Raw genomic sequence first — 19,514 nt, 5'->3', positions numbered from 1 at the left:
ACTACCACTACTCATACTACTTAACTTTATTTATACAGGACACAAAAATGTAGCCCAAAGTGCTTCACGTAGCAGGATTAGAACAACACACACACACACACACACACACACACACACACACACACACACACACACACACACACACACACACACACACACACACACAAAACAAAAAAGCAAAAGTGTTATGTCAGCTTCAGGCCTGCTAAGACATTTACAAGCTTCTCAAAAATACTTTTCCTATAGCTTTTGGACTATTCTGATATAATGCAAGAACAGTAAACCACCATTGTGTTTTAAGTACAGTTTGATCACTGACTTAGTTCATCAACTTTTATATTTATCACATACATCACATTCCATATATGAACACAACAATCCCAATTGATAAGGTTTTCCCTGGTGAAGCCTTTTCTGGAGGCTGGATGACAGGAAATATTTAGCTATATTGTCACTGAAAACTGTTAACTATAACTGTTGTCACATCTTTCAAATTTTGCAGAAAAATATCCAATCCATAGTTTATCAAAACATTTTAAATTGACACACACATAGGACACAGTAGTTAAATGCTGCTCTTTATACAATAACAACAACAAAGTATTTTCAGAGGTATTTTAGGCATGAGATAGTTAGAGAGATAGACACTATTCCTGAGGTTGCTTCCAAAAGAAGCTAATTGAAGAACCATAAAAAGTTTAAGTCCATTATCCTTTGTGTCATTTGTGACACCAGTTCTGAAGTGAAAAATGCAAATCCGGCAGTAGTTGGTATGTTAAAATGTCCCAACTAGTTTAAGCCCCCCCTCTGAATGACCATCAGTCCCTCTGGACAAAGAAATAACTTGTGTTGTTGAAGTGCATGGCTTCTATCCTCTCCTTCACCCTCTGTTCTTCCTCATTTTCTCCGTCCTCTTCTTCTCCTTCATTCACTGGGGGTTCTTTGTAATGTGGACGGGTAAAAGTCACCAGGGCCTGCTCCTCTGGGGCTGCTGGGGTGGTGGGTGGAAGCTCAGACGAGTCAAGAGGCTGGATGATGACACTCACACGGTGCACTTTAGACATTAATCTGTCCTTGTGTCTGAAAAAAAAGAGAGGTTAAAATGAAGATGCTGATTTTGCTGGAGTTTGAAAAATAAGACAGAAATTCACTGACCATTATTTAATTCATGTTGTAAACTTAACCATTTTTATTGCATCATGGGTACTGTATAACTGTTTTATATATTCGAGTAAATTCAAATTTTCGAGACCTACAAAAACATAACAAAGTTCCCATTTAACACCAGCTGCCTCTCTATACCTGAATATGTAGGCAGCCAAAATGACTGACAAGAGAACAAATGAACCAGAGATCCAGAGGGCATGAGACAGCTCCACTGGTCCAGGAGAGGGAGCATTTCCTGGTCCAAGAACGTCTAGAAAGAGAGTGGGAAACTGAGAAATCCTGAACCAGAAATGATGGACCAGAATAACATCCATGCAAGTATATGTTTGAGTGTGACAATGTGTGTGTCTGTATGTGTGATAGGTGTGTTGAGCCATGTTTCCTGTAGCTTGTTTCGTTGTTGAGCCTCAGTTATTATGATGACACGACTTCCTGTTAAAACCCAGTGGGGCAGAGGGGGTTTTTAGCACTAACAACATTTAAGAGTTTTTTTTCATCCTGATCTTTTCATCTTTTCATCATCTTCCACTGTCACACACAAACAAACCTGATTAACCATAATATTTAACTGTCTGCTAACTATCATACCATCAGGCGTGTAGTCTGTAGTAGATCCTTCCTCTATGATTACTGGAAACTGTTGGTTAAAAACAGTCACACAAGAGACATTGTGAGTTCCTGAAAGATGAAGAGCGTAAATGTTTTTTTCCCATAAATGATTGATGCATTTGATTGACACTTAAAACTCTTACCGTTGTGGTAATCAGATCATCAATGAGCACAGGAGCTGGGGAGAGAAACATCCACACAGGAAACATGTTATCAATACCCTGACAAGCAGGAGGTCTCTTACAGTATTCATCTAGACACTGAAAAGTTGTATTATCTTGATGAGCTTGGGATCAAAGGGGGTAGAAAGGAAAGGGAGGAAAATTAATTTCTTCTACATGAATATATGTTTAAAATATTGATTTTATTTAAATGCTTGTACAAGGCCTTTCAAAATAACATATGGTTGAACTGGTCACAACAATTAGACTTGTGCAACAAGTAAGCAGTAGAGCACAAAACGTTGGGAACCACTGATCTAGACAGAGTTTGTTTAACTTTTGGAGTGACATATAGTAGAAAAGGAGATTTCTACACATTTCCACACATTACTCCTGCATTCCAGACTTTTAGTGATTCAGTATATAAATTTTTGGCCTGTACAGGCCTCCTTTAGAGTATGAGTTACTTTAAAGAAGAATAGATTTCATTTTAAAATAACTCACATTCTAAAAAAGGTTTGAATGGCACAAAAAATAAGATTGGATGAAAGTCTTGAATGCAGAAAAAAAGATTAGATATTAATACTAAGCTAGTGTTATTATACATGTAAAGCAACAATCCCTGATCCAAAAATAAACTAGGGGTATTTAAATTGTACAAATATGTTTAACATAAACCAGATGAGCTAATATCAATTTTCAGAGGCTTTTTTCTGCCTTCATTTTGGAAACAGGGAGGTGACTGAAAATTAAGTTAAATCCCAAGGACACAAGTAAACTACTCAAAGGAATAGTTTGACATTTGGGGAAATAGACTTATTTGCCTTCTTGCCTTCTAGAAGATCAATCTCATGTCACAATAACCATATGAACAGTAATTCAAATAATTCACAACAAATTTGAAACCAGTGGATGAGACGAATAGCTTAGATAAGCATGAAGACTGGAAACAGGGGGAAAAACGGAGCCTGGTTCTGACCAAAAAAAACAATAAAAAAAACAAAGCAACCAATACCTCTTAAAATCCCTAATTGACATGTTTTATGTAGTTTATTTAATCTGTGTAATTATTCCTTTCAGTGAAAATGTGTTAAAAAGCATAGAGGAAATATATCTTAATGTATTTACCTTAAAAAAAGGTTTCACTTTCATGTCAATATTTGTATGAGCATGTGTCACTTTCATTTGAAAGAGTCTATTTCATTTTGCAGAGAACATGTGGACATGAGGATGTATTCATCAACTTTTTCCAAATATTATCCTAACCACTGTATCAGCATGACAAAAAAACACACAACTGGAAGAAGTAAAACTCTCTAAGTATAAGAGGATGTTTATATGCACTGCTGTGTTTTTGGAAAATCCAATCAGAGGGGAAGGAAGCAGGAGTCCTGCTTCCTCAGGTTGTCATGACTACTTTTGTCTGTGTCCACAATGGATCATGAATTACTTGATTGCTAGTTGATAAAGTTCAATGATTCATATGTCCACTTAATTTACATCACTTCCATTGTCTCTAAAACCAAGTAAGTCCGTTTTCTGTCCCCTGAGCAAGTTAAACTACTTATTTGAGTTTTCTAACATTAATGGTGACATGGAGGGAAACCTATTTTATTGTTTACATATGGTGTATGCATGTTTGCATGTGTGTGTACCTGTCCAGCTGCTTGCATTGATAGGTATACTCCAGTCACTCCACTGGCCGTCATATTCGTCCTTGGCTCTGAGCTGTATCAGGTACTGAACACCAGGCATGGCATCTTTGATTGTGTGGGAGTGTGAACCCTTAATCAACATTACCTACACAAACACATACAGACAGACAACCAGGTTAACGCACATCACCCTGTCATCAACTGATAACAATAGTTTCAGGCCTGAAAAATCAACAGCGCGCTGGAGTACTGGGAAGAGTAAACACACCAACAGTGTATGTATGGCACACATATTCAAAAACTGCAATACCCAACTGCTTGTCTAATGGTCTGCCAGAACACACCTGCTTATGATAAAATGAGGACTGGAGAGGCCAGTATTTGACCTCGTAGATTAGTTCATAATATCTGTCTTGATGTTTCCAGGAGGTCGGGGAATACCAGGTGACCTTTATCCACGTCTCATGTCCCTCCAACGCAGTGATTTTCACATCTGATGGAGGGTCCGGCTTTACTGTGGGGTCAGGAAGGAATGTATTGAGTGCAGCTTGAGAGTAACTTTTACATCAGACCAAAGATACATGCTGACAGGAAACATCTACTTACAAATGTTTAGAGGTGTAAAGTGGAGCAGGGTGCTGGTGGCATTGCCTGCCATGTTCGTAACACACAGGAAGGCCGTATGAAGTGTTCTGTGCTCATCTTCATTGTGGTCCAGAGCACACCAATAGCGGGAGAGCCGAGACGAGTATGAGCACTGCAAATTAATGAATGTCTGTGACGGACTGCGAGAGGGTGGAAGGAAAGACAAAGAAAGAAAGAGTAAAGTCAGTCAGTCATAGAGAAATACATCCTTCAACTGCAACTGATGTTTCAAATCCTTTCATCACTTATTTTAACCAATACTTACATTTTGGATTCTCTCAGTCCTTCCTGTCTACTATTTAAAATTTCAGCAATGAACACATGTAATTTTCCCTCTAAAGAAATTTTTTTTGAGTTAAACTCTTAAGTGTAGCTCAAACAAACACAACTAAATCAAAAATAGTAAATGCTCTAGTTTTCTTTTCTGGCAATTTAAGACAGTTTGGTTGATTGGTGACCTTATATTGCCCATAGGTGTGAATGTGAGAGTGAATGGGTGTTTCTCTCTATATATCATCCCTGTGATAGACTGGCGACCTGTCCAGCATGTACCCTGCATCTTGCCCAATGTCAGCTGGGATTGGCTCCAACCTCTCCATGACCCTCAAAGGATAAGTGGTATGGATGGATGAATGAATGGCATTTACTATATATCAAGGGCGTAGGTTTGGTCTCAACATTGGTAGGGACGCAAAAACTTGCCACCCCTCCAAAACAAAGAGATTGGCTTCTTAATGTCGTGAACCAAACAGTTTATTAACAAAAAAGATCTGAATTTTCATTTCCCATATGCAAATGTAAAATATAAAAATGTGTTGAATTTCCATATATGAAATATATGTACATATCAAGTAAGATCATTTATGTATTAAGTATAGCCAATATATGTAAAAATGACATATGAAACCTGTTACAACAATATAATATATAACATATACGTCGAGCTAACAGAAACTTTATTAAAATTTATTTTAGTATGTCTTTTTATATTATAGACATATGTTACATAAATATATCACAAAGCCAGTATATGTTCATATTATATATGTAAATATAAAAGAAAGATATGTGTGAAAATCAAAAACAAAAATGTAAAAGCTTTATATATCCAGTGGATGTATGTCATAAGAATATATTCTCTTATAGGTGACATACTGTATTTGGTAACTTCACTCTTGATATAGAGACATATGTGTTATATATATGTCATAAGTCATAGTATTGTAAGGCATAAAAACATCATAAAAACAAAATAGCATAAAAAATTCATAGTTATTACGCGCAGCTCAAGTTCGCTGTTGCGCACCGTTTGGGGGTTTTGTTTTGCTCTCTCCCTTGCTCTTCTCCACTCTCTCTATACCTGTCTCTCTAATAGGAGTCCAGCACCTGCTGACAATAAAAGAAGGGACCTCAGGAGCGTAGTGGGCCTGCTGTAACAGTTGCCAATTAGCTGTCAAGAGCTGGGGAGTGGAATCTCCTCAAAACCTGATCTTTGTTCAGCAGCATGTGCCAACCTGCTGGTTTTTGGTTTTGTTTCTTTTTTTAGGCATGGGGTTGGAGATCACCGGTAGTTCAGTTATCGGTTTTTGTTTTGGTTTAGGTTAGTTTTTGAACTAGGCAGGTTAGAGGGGAGTTGCTGAGTGCAACAGCCCTGGCGGGGCCGGCTCAGTGGTCTTCCCCTTACCCTGGTAAGGAAAAAAATTGTAATAATATAGTAAGGCATGAAAAGTCATAAAAAGTCATAAAAACGTCATAGTATAGTATGGCATAAAAAGTCATAGTATAGTATGGCATAAAAAGTGGTTAAAATGTCATAGTATAGTAAGGCATAGAAAGTCATAGTATAGTAAGACATAAAAAGTCATAAAAACGTCATAGGATTGTATGGCATAAAAAGTCGAAGTATAGTAACGCATAAAAAATCATTAAAATGTCATAGTATAGTAAGGCATAAAAAGTCATAAAAACGTCATAGTATAGTATGGCATAAAAAGTCATAGTATAGTATAGTAAGGCATAAAAAGTCGTAAAAACGTCATAGGATTGTATGGCATAAAAAGTCATAGTATAGTAAGGCATGAAAAGTCATAAAAGGTCATAGTATAGTAAGGCATAAAAAGTCATAAAAACATCATAGTATAGTATGGCATAAAAAGTCATAGTATAGTAAGGCATTAAAAGTCATAAAAATGTCATAGTATAATAACGCAAAAAAAAGTCATAAAAACGTCATAGTATAGTATGGCATGAAAAGTCATAGTATAGTAAGGCATGAAAAGTCATAAAAAGTCATAGTATAGTAAGGCATAAAAAGTCATTAAAATGTCATAGTATAGTAAGGCATAAAAAGCCATAAAAACTTCAAATTATTGTATAGCATAAAAAGTCATAAAAATGTCATCGTATTGTATGGGATTAAAAGTCATAGTATAGTAAGGCATAAAAACGTCATAAAAATGTCATAGTATATAGTATGGCATAAAAAGTCATAGTATAGCATAGTAAGGCATAAAAAGTCGTAAAAACGTCATAGTATAGTAAGGCGTAAATATTCATAAAAACGTCATAGTATTGTATGGCAAATGCAATCATAGTATAGTAAGGCATAAAATTTCATAGTATCATAAGGCATGAAAATTCCTAAAAAAGTAACAGTATAGTATGGCATAAAATGTCATAGTATAGTAAGTCTTATAAAGTCATAAAAATGTCATAGTGTAATATGGCATAAAAACGTCATAGTATAGTATGGCATAAAAAGTCACAAAAATATCATAGTATAGTAAGGCATAAAAAGTCATAAAAATGTCATAGTATAGTATGGCATAAAAACGTCATAGTATAGTATAGCATAAAAAGTCATAGTATGGTATGGCATAAAAAGTCATAAAAATGTCATAGTATAGTAAGGGAAAAAAAGTCATAGTATAGTAAGGCATTGAAATTCATAAAAGCGTATGGCATAAAAACCTCATAAAAACGTCATAGTATAGTATGGCATAAAAAGTCATAGTATAGTAAGGCATAAAAAGACATAAAAACGTCATAGTATTGTATGGCATAAAACGTCATAGTATAGTAAGGCATAAAAAGTCATAAAAATGTCATAGTATAGTATGGCATAAAAACGTCATAGTATAGTATGGCATAAAAAGTCATAGTATAGTAAGGAATAAAAAGACATAAAAACGTCATAGTATTGTATGGCATAAAACGTCATAGTATAGTAAGTCAAAAAAAGTCATAAAAACGTCATAGTATCATAAGACATAAAAACTCATGAAAAGTCATAGTATAGTAAGGCATAAAAAGTCATAAAAACGTCATAGGATTGTATGGCATAAAAATGTCATAGTATAGTAAGGCATAAAAACGTTATAATATAGTATGGCATAAAAACGTCATAAAAATGTCATAGTATAGCAAAGCATAAAAAGTCATAAAAACGTCATAGGAATGTATGGCATAAAAAGTCATAGTATAGTAAGGCATAAAAAGTCATAAAAATGTCATAGTATAGTAAGCCATAAAAACTTCAAATTATTGTATAGCATAAAAAGTCATAAAAATGTCATAGTATTGTATGGGATTAAAAGTCATAGTATAGTAAGGCATAAAAACGTCATAAAAATGTCATAGTATATAGTATGGCATAAAAAGTCATAGTATAGCATAGTAAGGCATAAAAAGTCGTAAAAACGTCATAGTATAGTAAGGCGTAAATATTCATAAAAACGTTATAGTATTGTATGGCAAATGCAATCATAGTATAGTAAGGCATAAAAAGTCATAGTATCATAAGGCATGAAAATTCCTAAAAAAGTAACAGTATAGTATGGCATAAAATGTCATAGTATAGTAAGTCTTAAAAAGTCATAAAAATGTCATAGTGTAATATGGCATAAAAACGTCATAGTATAGTAAGGCATAAAAAGTCACAAAAACGTCATAGTATAGTAAGGCATAAAAAGTCATAAAAATGTCATAGTATAGTATGGCATAAAAACGTCATAGTATAGTATAGCATAAAAAGTCATAGTATAGTAAGGCATAAAAAGACATAAAAACGTCATAGTATTGTATGGCATAAAACGTCATAGTATAGTAAGTCAAAAAAAGTCATAAAAACGTCGTAGTATCATAAGACATAAAAATTCATAAAAAGTCATAGTATAGTAAGGCATAAAAAGTCATAAAAACGTCATAGGATTGTATGGCATAAAAAGTCATAGTATAGTAAGGCATAAAAAGTCATAAAAATGTCATAGTATAGTAAGGCATAAAAACGTCATAAAAATGTCATAGTATAGCAAGGCATAAAAACGTCATAGTATAATATGGCATAAAAAGTCATAAAAATGTCATATTATAGTAAGGCATAAAAACTTCGTAGTATAGACAATAAAAGGAGGGAACCTGAGGAGCGGAGCAGGCCTGCTGTCACAGTTGCCACTTAGTTGTCAAGTGCTAGGGAGTGGAATCTCCTCACAACCTGATCCCTGTTTTCCAGCATGTGCCAGGGTGTTAGGTTTAGTTTTTGTTTTTTTTTGTAGGCAAGCTCAGCGGTCTCCCCGTTCTTTGTGGCCAGGATTTCCAGCCCTCTTTTGTTTCCTTGGTTTTGTTAAGTACATTACATGTTGCAATGTTCACAATAAACTTATTTCTTGATTTGTCATCTCTGTCTGTCCTCTTTCTATTTCGTCCGGTCTCCAGTTTGAATCTGTAGTTTTTGTAATAGGGAGGCCATAACAATAGTATAGTAAGTCATAAAAAAATCATAGAATAATGAAGCATAAAAAGTCAAAAAACGTCATACTATAGTATGGCATAAAAAGTCATAGTATATTAAGGCAGAAAAAGTCATAAAAACATCATAGTATGGTAAGTCAAAAAAAGTCATAAAAACGTCGTAGTGTCATAAGACATAAAAATTCATAAAAAGTCATCGTATAGTAAGGCATAAAAAGTCATAAAAACGTCATAGGATTGTATGGCATAAAAAGTCATAGTATAGTAAGGCATAAAAAGTCATAAAAATGTCATAGTATAGTAAGCATAAAAACGTCATAGTATAGTATGGCATAAAAAGTCATAAAAATGTCATAGTATAGTAAGGCATAAAAACGTCATAGTATAGTATGGCTTAAAAAGTCATAAAAATGTCATCGTATAGTAAGGCATAAAAAGTCATAAAAACGTCATAGTATAATATGGCATAAAAAGTCATAAAAATGTCATATTATAGTAAGGCATAAAAACTTCGTAGTATAGACAATAAAAGGAGGGAACCTGAGGAGCGGAGCAGGCCTGCTGTCACAGTTGCCACTTAGTTGTCAAGTGCTAGGGAGTGGAATCTCCTCACAACCTGATCCCTGTTTTCCAGCATGTGCCAGGGTGTTAGGTTTAGTTTTTGTTTTTTTTTGTAGGCAAGCTCAGCGGTCTCCCCGTTCTTTGTGGCCAGGATTTCCAGCCCTCTTTTGTTTCCTTGGTTTTGTTAAGTACATTACATGTTGCAATGTTCACAATAAACTTATTTCTTGATTTGTCATCTCTGTCTGTCCTCTTTCTATTTCGTCCGGTCTCCAGTTTGAATCTGTAGTTTTTGTAATAGGGAGGCCATAACAATAGTATAGTAAGTCATAAAAAAATCATAGAATAATGAAGCATAAAAAGTCAAAAAACGTCATACTATAGTATGGCATAAAAAGTCATAGTATATTAAGGCAGAAAAAGTCATAAAAACATCATAGTATGGTAAGTCAAAAAAAGTCATAAAAACGTCGTAGTGTCATAAGACATAAAAATTCATAAAAAGTCATCGTATAGTAAGGCATAAAAAGTCATAAAAACGTCATAGGATTGTATGGCATAAAAAGTCATAGTATAGTAAGGCATAAAAAGTCATAAAAATGTCATAGTATAGTAAGGCATAAAAACGTCATAGTATAGTATGGCATAAAAAGTCATAAAAATGTCATAGTATAGTAAGGCATAAAAACGTCATAGTATAGTATGGCTTAAAAAGTCATAAAAATGTCATCGTATAGTAAGGCATAAAAAGTCATAAAAACGTCATAGTATAGTATGGCATGAAAAGTCATAAAAAGTCATAGTATAGTAAGGCATAAAAAGTCATAAAAATGTCATAGTATAGTAAGGCATAAAAAGCTATAAAAATGTCATAGTATTGTATGGCATAAAAAGTCATAGTATATTAAGGCAGAAAAAGTCATAAAAAGTCATAGTATAGTAAGGCATAAAAAGTCATAAAAATGTCATATTATAGTAAGGCATAAAAAGCAATAAAAACTTCAAATTATTGTATAGCATAAAAAGTCATAAAAATCTCATAGTATTGTATGGGATTAAAAGTCATAGTATAGTAAGGCATAAAAACGTCATAAAAATGTCATAGTATATAGTATGGCATAAAAAGTCATAGTATAGTATAGTAAGGCAAAAAAAGTCATAAAAACGTCGTAGTATCATAAGACATAAAAATTCATAAAAAGTCATAGTATAGTAAGGCATAAAAAGTCATAAAAACGTCATAGGATTGTATGGCATAAAAAGTCATAGTATAGTAAGGCATAAAAAGTCATAAAAATGTCATAGTATAGTAAGGCATAAAAACGTCATAAAAATGTCATAGTATAGCAAGGCATAAAAACGTCATAGTATATAGTATGGCATAAAAAGTCATAAAAATGTCATATTATAGTAAGGCATAAAAACTTCGTAGTATAGACAATAAAAGGAGGGAACCTGAGGAGCGGAGCAGGCCTGCTGTCACAGTTGCCACTTAGTTGTCAAGTGCTAGGGAGTGGAATCTCCTCACAACCTGATCCCTGTTTTCCAGCATGTGCCAGGGTGTTAGGTTTAGTTTTTGTTTTTTTTTGTAGGCAAGCTCAGCGGTCTCCCCGTTCTTTGTGGCCAGGATTTCCAGCCCTCTTTTGTTTCCTTGGTTTTGTTAAGTACATTACATGTTGCAATGTTCACAATAAACTTATTTCTTGATTTGTCATCTCTGTCTGTCCTCTTTCTATTTCGTCCGGTCTCCAGTTTGAATCTGTAGTTTTTGTAATAGGGAGGCCATAACAATAGTATAGTAAGTCATAAAAAAATCATAGAATAATGAAGCATAAAAAGTCAAAAAACGTCATACTATAGTATGGCATAAAAAGTCATAGTATATTAAGGCAGAAAAAGTCATAAAAACATCATAGTATGGTAAGTCAAAAAAAGTCATAAAAACGTCGTAGTGTCATAAGACATAAAAATTCATAAAAAGTCATCGTATAGTAAGGCATAAAAAGTCATAAAAACGTCATAGGATTGTATGGCATAAAAAGTCATAGTATAGTAAGGCATAAAAAGTCATAAAAATGTCATAGTATAGTAAGGCATAAAAACGTCATAGTATAGTATGGCATAAAAAGTCATAAAAATGTCATAGTATAGTAAGGCATAAAAACGTCATAGTATAGTATGGCTTAAAAAGTCATAAAAATGTCATCGTATAGTAAGGCATAAAAAGTCATAAAAACGTCATAGTATAGTATGGCATGAAAAGTCATAAAAAGTCATAGTATAGTAAGGCATAAAAAGTCATAAAAATGTCATAGTATAGTAAGGCATAAAAAGCTATAAAAATGTCATAGTATTGTATGGCATAAAAAGTCATAGTATAGTAAGGCATGAAAAGTCATAAAAAGTCATAGTATAGTAAGGCATAAAAAGTCATAAAAATGTCATAGTATAGTAAGGCATAAAAAGCAATAAAAACTTCAAATTATTGTATAGCATAAAAAGTCATAAAAATCTCATAGTATTGTATGGGATTAAAAGTCATAGTATAGTAAGGCATAAAAACGTCATAAAAATGTCATAGTATAGTATGGCATAAAAAGTCATAGTATAGTATAGTAAGGCATAAAAAGTCATAAAAACGTCATAGTATAGTATGGCATAAAAAGTCATAGTATAGTATAGTAAGGCATAAAAAGTCATAAAAATGTCATAGTATAGTAAGGCATAAAAAGCAATAAAAACTTCAAATTATTGTATAGCATAAAAAGTCATAAAAATGTCATAGTATTGTATGGGATTAAAAGTCATAGTATAGTAAGGCATAAAAACATCATAAAAATGTCATAGTATAGTATGGCATAAAAAGTCATAGTATAGTATAGTAAGCATAAAAAGTCATAAAAACGTCATAAAAATGTCATAGTATAGTAAGGCGTAAAAATTCATAAAAACGTTATAGTATTGTATGGCAAATGCAATCATAGTATAGTAAGGCATAAAAAGTCATAGTATCATAAGGCATGAAAATTCATAAAAACGTAACAGTATAGTATGGCATAAAATGTCATAGTATAGTAAGTCTTAAAAAGTCATAAAATGTCATAGTGTAATATGGCATAAAAACGTCATAGTATAGTAAGGCATAAAAAGTCATAAAAATGTCATAGTATAGTATGGCATAAAAACGTCATAGTATAGTATGGCATAAAAAGTCATAGTATGGTATGGCATAAAAAGTCATAAAAATGTCATAGTATAGTAAGGGAAAAAAAGTCATAGTATAGTAAGGGAAAAAAAGTCATAGTAACGTATGGCATAAAAACGTCATAGTATAGTATGGCATAAAAAGTCATAGTATAGTAAGGCATAAAAAGACATAAAAACGTCATAGTATTGTATGGCATAAAAACGTCATAGTATAGTAGTATAGTAAGGCAAAAAAAGTCACAAAAATGTTGTAGTATCATAAGACATAAAAATTCATAAAAAGTCATAGTATAGTAAAGCATAAAAAGTCATAAAAACGTCATAGGATTGTATGGCATAAAAAGTCATAGTATAGTAAGGCATAAAAAGTCATAAAAACATCATAGTATGGTATGGCATAAAAAGTCATAGTATAGTATGGCATAAAAAGTGGTTAAAATGTCATAGTATAGTAAGGCATAGAAAGTCATAGTATAGTAAGGCATAAAAAGTCATAAAAACGTCATAGGATTGTATGGCATAAAAAGTCATAGTATAGTAAGGCATAAAAAGTCATAAAAATGTCATAGTATAGTAAGGCATAAAAACGTCATAGTATAGTATGGCATAAAAAGTCATAAAAATGTCATAGTATAGTAAGGCATAAAAACGTCATAGTATAGTATGGCTTAAAAAGTCATAAAAATGTCATCGTATAGTAAGGCATAAAAAGTCATAAAAACGTCATAGTATAGTATGGCATGAAAAGTCATAGTATAGTAGTATAGTAAGGCATAAAAAGTCATAAAAACGTCATAGTATAGTATGGCATGAAAAGTCATAAAAAGTCATAGTATAGTAAGGCATAAAAAGTCATAAAAATGTCATAGTATAGTAAGGCATAAAAAGCTATAAAAATGTCATAGTATTGTATGGCATAAAAAGTCATAGTATAGTAAGGCATGAAAAGTCATAAAAAGTCATAGTATAGTAAGGCATAAAAAGTCATAAAAATGTCATAGTATAGTAAGGCATAAAAAGCAATAAAAACTTCAAATTATTGTATAGCATAAAAAGTCATAAAAATGTCATAGTATTGTATGGGATTAAAAGTCATAGTATAGTAAGGCATAAAAACGTCATAAAAATGTCATAGTATAGTATGGCATAAAAAGTCATAGTATAGTATAGTAAGGCATAAAAAGTCATAAAAATGTCATAGTATAGTAAGGCATAAAAAGCAATAAAAACTTCAAATTATTGTATAGCATAAAAAGTCAAAAAACGTCATAAAAATGTCATAGTATTGTATGGGATTAAAAGTCATAGTATAGTAAGGCATAAAAACATCATAAAAATGTCATAGTATAGTATGGCATAAAAAGTCATAGTATAGTATAGTAAGGCATAAAAATCATAAAAATGTCATAGTATAGTAAGGGAAAAAAAGTCATAGTATAGTAAGGCATTAAAATTCATAAAAACGTATGGCATAAAAACCTCATAAAAACGTCATAGTATAGTATGGCATAAAAAGTCATAGTATAGTGAGGCATAAAAAGACATAAAAACGTCATAGTATTGTATGGCATAAAACGTCATAGTATAGCAAGGCATAAAAAGTCATAAAAATGTAATAGTGTAATATGGCATAAAAACGTCATAGTATAGTATGGCATAAAAAGTCACAAAAGTATCATAGTATAGTAAGGCATAAAAAGTCATAAAAATGTCATAGTATAGTATGGCATAAAAACGTCATAGTATAGTATGGCATAAAAAGTCATAGTATGGTATGGCATAAAAAGTCATAAAAATGTCATAGTATAGTAAGGGAAAAAAAGTCATAGTATAGTAAGGCATTAAAATTCATAAAACCGTATGGCATAAAAACCTCATAAAAACGTCATAGTATAGTATGGCATAAAAACGTCATAGTATTGTATGGCATAAAAAGTCATAAAAATGTCATAGTGTAATATGGCATAAAAACGTCATAAAAATGTCATAGTATAGTATGGCATAAAAACGTCATAGTATAGTATGGCATAAAAAGTCATAGTATAGTAAGGCATAAAAAGACATAAAAACGTCATAGTATGTATGGCATAAAAAGTCATAAAAATGTCATAGTATAGTAAGGGAAAAAAAGTCATAGTATAGTAAGGCATAAAAATTCATAAAACCGTATGGCATAAAAACCTCATAAAAACGTCATAGTATAGTATGGCATAAAAACGTCATAGTATAGTAAGGCATAAAAAGTCATAAAAATGTCATAGTGTAATATGGCATAAAAACGTCATAAAAATGTCATAGTATAGTATGGCATAAAAAGTCATAGTATAGTATGGCATAAAAAGTCATAGTATAGTATAGTAAGGCATAAAAAGACATAAAAACGTCATAGTATTGTATGGCATAAAACGTCATAGTATAGTAAGTCAAAAAAAGTCATAAAAACGTCGTAGTATCATAAGACATAAAAATTCATAAAAAGTCATAAAAAGTCATAGTATAGTAAGGCATAAAAAGTCATAAAAACGTCATAGTATTGTATGGCATAAAAAGTCATAGTATAGTAAGGCATAAAAAGTCATAAAAAGTCATAGTATAGTAAAGCATAAAAACGTCATAGTATAGTATGGCATAAAAAGTCACAAAAGTATCATAGTATAGTAAGGCATAAAAAGTCATAAAAATGTCATAGTATAGTATGGCATAAAAACGTCATAGTATAGTATGGCATAAAAAGTCATAGTATGGTATGGCATAAAAAGTCATAAAAATGTCATAGTATAGTAAGGGAAAAAAAGTCATAGTATAGTAAGGCATTAAAATTCATAAAACCGTATGGCATAAAAACCTCATAAAAACGTCATAGTATAGTATGGCATAAAACGTCATAGTATAGTAAGGCATAAAAAGTCATAAAAATGTCATAGTGTAATATGGCATAAAAACGTCATAAAAATGTCATAGTATAGTATGGCATAAAAACGTCATAGTATAGTATGGCATAAAAAGTCATAGTATAGTAAGGCATAAAAAGACATAAAAACGTCATAGTATTGTATGGCATAAAACGTCATAGTATAGTAAGTCAAAAAAAGTCATAAAAACGTCGTAGTATCATAAGACATAAAAATTCATAAAAAGTCATAGTATAGTAAGGCATAAAAAGTCATAAAAACGTCATAGGATTGTATGGCATAAAAAGTCATAGTATAGTAAGGCATAAAAAGTCATAAAAATGTCATAGTATAGTAAAGCATAAAAACGTCATAAAAATGTCATAGTATAGCAAGGCATAAAAACGTCATAGTATAATATGGCATAAAAAGTCATAAAAATGTCATATTATAGTAAGGCATAAAAACTTCGTAGTATAGACAATAAAAGGAGGGAACCTGAGGAGCGGAGCAGGCCTGCTGTCACAGTTGCCACTTAGTTGTCAAGTGCTAGGGAGTGGAATCTCCTCACAACCTGATCCCTGTTTTCCAGCATGTGCCAGGGTGTTAGGTTTAGTTTTTGTTTTTTTTTGTAGGCAAGCTCAGCGGTCTCCCCGTTCTTTGTGGCCAGGATTTCCAGCCCTCTTTTGTTTCCTTGGTTTTGTTAAGTACATTACATGTTGCAATGTTCACAATAAACTTATTTCTTGATTTGTCATCTCTGTCTGTCCTCTTTCTATTTCGTCCGGTCTCCAGTTTGAATCTGTAGTTTTTGTAATAGGGAGGCCATAACAATAGTATAGTAAGTCATAAAAAAATCATAGAATAATGAAGCATAAAAAGTCAAAAAACGTCATACTATAGTATGGCATAAAAAGTCATAGTATATTAAGGCAGAAAAAGTCATAAAAACATCATAGTATGGTAAGTCAAAAAAAGTCATAAAAACGTCGTAGTGTCATAAGACATAAAAATTCATAAAAAGTCATCGTATAGTAAGGCATAAAAAGTCATAAAAACGTCATAGGATTGTATGGCATAAAAAGTCATAGTATAGTAAGGCATAAAAAGTCATAAAAATGTCATAGTATAGTAAGGCATAAAAACGTCATAGTATATTATGGCATAAAAAGTCATAAAAATGTCATCGTATAGTAAGGCATAAAAAGTCATAAAAACGTCATAGTATAGTATGGCATGAAAAGTCATAGTATAGTATAGTATAGTAAGGCATAAAAAGTCATAAAAACGTCATAGTATAGTAGGCATAAAAAGTCATAAAAAGTCATAGTATAGTAGGCATAAAAAGTCATAAAAATGTCATAGTATAGTAAGGCATAAAAAGCTATAAAAATGTCATAGTATTGTATGGCATAAAAAGTCATAGTATAGTAAGGCATGAAAAGTCATAAAAATGTCATAGTATAGTAAGGCATAAAAAGTCATAAAAATGTCATAGTATAGTAAGGCATAAAAAGCAATAAAAACTTCAAATTATTGTATAGCATAAAAAGTCATAAAAATGTCATAGTATTGTATGGGATTAAAAGTCATAGTATAGTAAGGCATAAAAACGTCATAAAAATGTCATAGTATAGTATGGCATAAAAAGTCATAGTATAGTATAGTAAGGCATAAAAAGTCATAAAAACGTCATAGTATATTATGGCATAAAAAGTCATAGTATAGTATAGTAAAGCATAAAAAGTCATAAAAATGTCATAGTATAGTAAGGCATAAAAAGCAATAAAAACTTCAAATTATTGTATAGCATAAAAAGTCATAAAAATGTCATAGTATTGTATGGCATAAAATGTCATAGTATAGTAAGTCTTAAAAAGTCATAAAATGTCATAGTGTAATATGGCATAAAAACGTCATAGTATAGTAAGGCATAAAAAGTCATAAAAATGTCATAGTATAGTATGGCATAAAAACGTCATAGTATAGTATGGCATAAAAAGTCATAGTATGGTATGGCATAAAAAGTCATAAAAATGTCATAGTATAGTAAGGGAAAAAAAGTCATAGTATAGTAAGGCATTAAAATTCATAAAAACGTATGGCATAAAAACGTCATAGTATAGTATGGCATAAAAAGTCATAGTATAGTAAGGCATAAAAAGACATAAAAACGTCATAGTATTGTATGGCATAAAACGTCATAGTATAGTAAGTCAAAAAAAGTCACAAAAACGTTGTAGTATCATAAGACATAAAAATTCATAAAAAGTCATAGTATAGTAAAGCATAAAAAGTCATAAAAACGTCATAGGATTGTATGGCATAAAAAGTCATAGTATAGTAAGGCATAAAAAGTCATAAAAACGTCATAGTATAGTATGGCATAAAAAGTCATAGTATAGTATGGCATAAAAAGTGGTTAAAATGTCATAGTATAGTAAGGCATAGAAAGTCATAGTATAGTAAGGCATAAAAAGTCATAAAAACGTCATAGGATTGTATGGCATAAAAAGTCATAGTATAGTAAGGCATAAAAAGTCATAAAAATGTCATAGTATAGTAAGGCATAAAAACGTCATAGTATAGTATGGCATAAAAAGTCATAAAAATGTCATAGTATAGTAAGGCATAAAAACGTCATAGTATAGTATGGCTTAAAAAGTCATAAAAATGTCATCGTATAGTAAGGCATAAAAAGTCATAAAAACGTCATAGTATAGTATGCATAAAAAGTCATAGTATAGTAGTATAGTAAGGCATAAAAAGTCATAAAAACGTCATAGTATAGTATGGCATGAAAAGTCATAAAAAGTCATAGTATAGTAAGGCATAAAAAGTCATAAAAATGTCATAGTATAGTAAGGCATAAAAAGCTATAAAAATGTCATAGTATTGTATGGCATAAAAAGTCATAGTATAGTAAGGCATGAAAAGTCATAAAAAGTCATAGTAATAGTAAGGCATAAAAAGTCATAAAAATGTCATAGTATAGTAAGGCATAAAAAGCAATAAAAACTTCAAATTATTGTATAGCATAAAAAGTCATAAAAATGTCATAGTATTGTATGGGATTAAAAGTCATAGTATAGTAAGGCATAAAAACGTCATAAAAATGTCATAGTATAGTATGGCATAAAAAGTCATAGTATAGTATAGTAAGGCATAAAAAGTCATAAAAATGTCATAGTATAGTAAGGCATAAAAAGCAATAAAAACTTCAAATTATTGTATAGCATAAAAAGTCATAAAAATGTCATAGTATTGTATGGGATTAAAAGTCATAGTATAGTAAGGCATAAAAACATCATAAAAATGTCATAGTATAGTATGGCATAAAAAGTCATAGTATAGTATAGTAAGGCATAAAAAGTCGTAAAAACGTCATAGTATAGTAAGGCGTAAAAATTCATAAAAACGTTATAGTATTGTATGGCAAATGCAATCATAGTATAGTAAGGCATAAAAAGTCATAGTATCATAAGGCATGAAAATTCATAAAAACGTAACAGTATAGTATGGCATAAAATGTCATAGTATAGTAAGTCTTAAAAAGTCATAAAATGTCATAGTGTAATATGGCATAAAAACGTCATAGTATAGTAAGGCATAAAAAGTCATAAAAATGTCATAGTATAGTATGGCATTAAAAGTCATAGTATAGTAGTATAGTAAGGCATAAAAAGTCATAGTATGGTATGGCATAAAAAGTCATAAAAATGTCATAGTATAGTAAGGGAAAAAAAGTCATAGTATAGTAAGGCATTAAAATTCATAAAAACGTCATAGTATTGTATGGCATAAAACGTCATAGTATAGCAAGGCATAAAAAGTCATAAAAATGTAATAGTGTAATATGGCATAAAAAC

At 31.4% G+C, this 19,514-nt stretch overlaps 1 protein-coding gene across 2 annotated transcripts in view; it reads right to left on the bottom strand.

The window, feature by feature from the left end:
• Positions 1 to 8: 8 nt before the first annotated feature.
• Positions 9 to 19,514, bottom strand: part of il6r (interleukin 6 receptor) — a 35,534-nt gene continuing 16,028 nt past the window's right edge. For both annotated transcript variants that reach the window (XM_056381285.1, XM_056381286.1), the window contains exons 4-10: positions 4,199 to 4,377; positions 3,937 to 4,106; positions 3,593 to 3,737; positions 1,920 to 1,954; positions 1,756 to 1,804; positions 1,303 to 1,417; positions 9 to 1,080 (exon numbers count right to left, since the gene is read on the bottom strand). In XM_056381285.1, the coding sequence (XP_056237260.1) occupies positions 819 to 1,080; positions 1,303 to 1,417; positions 1,756 to 1,804; positions 1,920 to 1,954; positions 3,593 to 3,737; positions 3,937 to 4,106; positions 4,199 to 4,377 (955 nt within the window). In that variant the 3' untranslated portion in view covers positions 9 to 818. The remainder of the gene's footprint in view (positions 1,081 to 1,302; positions 1,418 to 1,755; positions 1,805 to 1,919; positions 1,955 to 3,592; positions 3,738 to 3,936; positions 4,107 to 4,198; positions 4,378 to 19,514) is intronic.

The sequence above is a fragment of the Seriola aureovittata genome, chromosome 7 (genome assembly GCF_021018895.1).
Source record: "Seriola aureovittata isolate HTS-2021-v1 ecotype China chromosome 7, ASM2101889v1, whole genome shotgun sequence".
NCBI lineage: Eukaryota > Metazoa > Chordata > Actinopteri > Carangiformes > Carangidae > Seriola > Seriola aureovittata.
The sequence above is the reverse complement of the archived record's forward strand: the minus strand, read 5'-3'. Positions and strand labels throughout refer to the sequence as shown.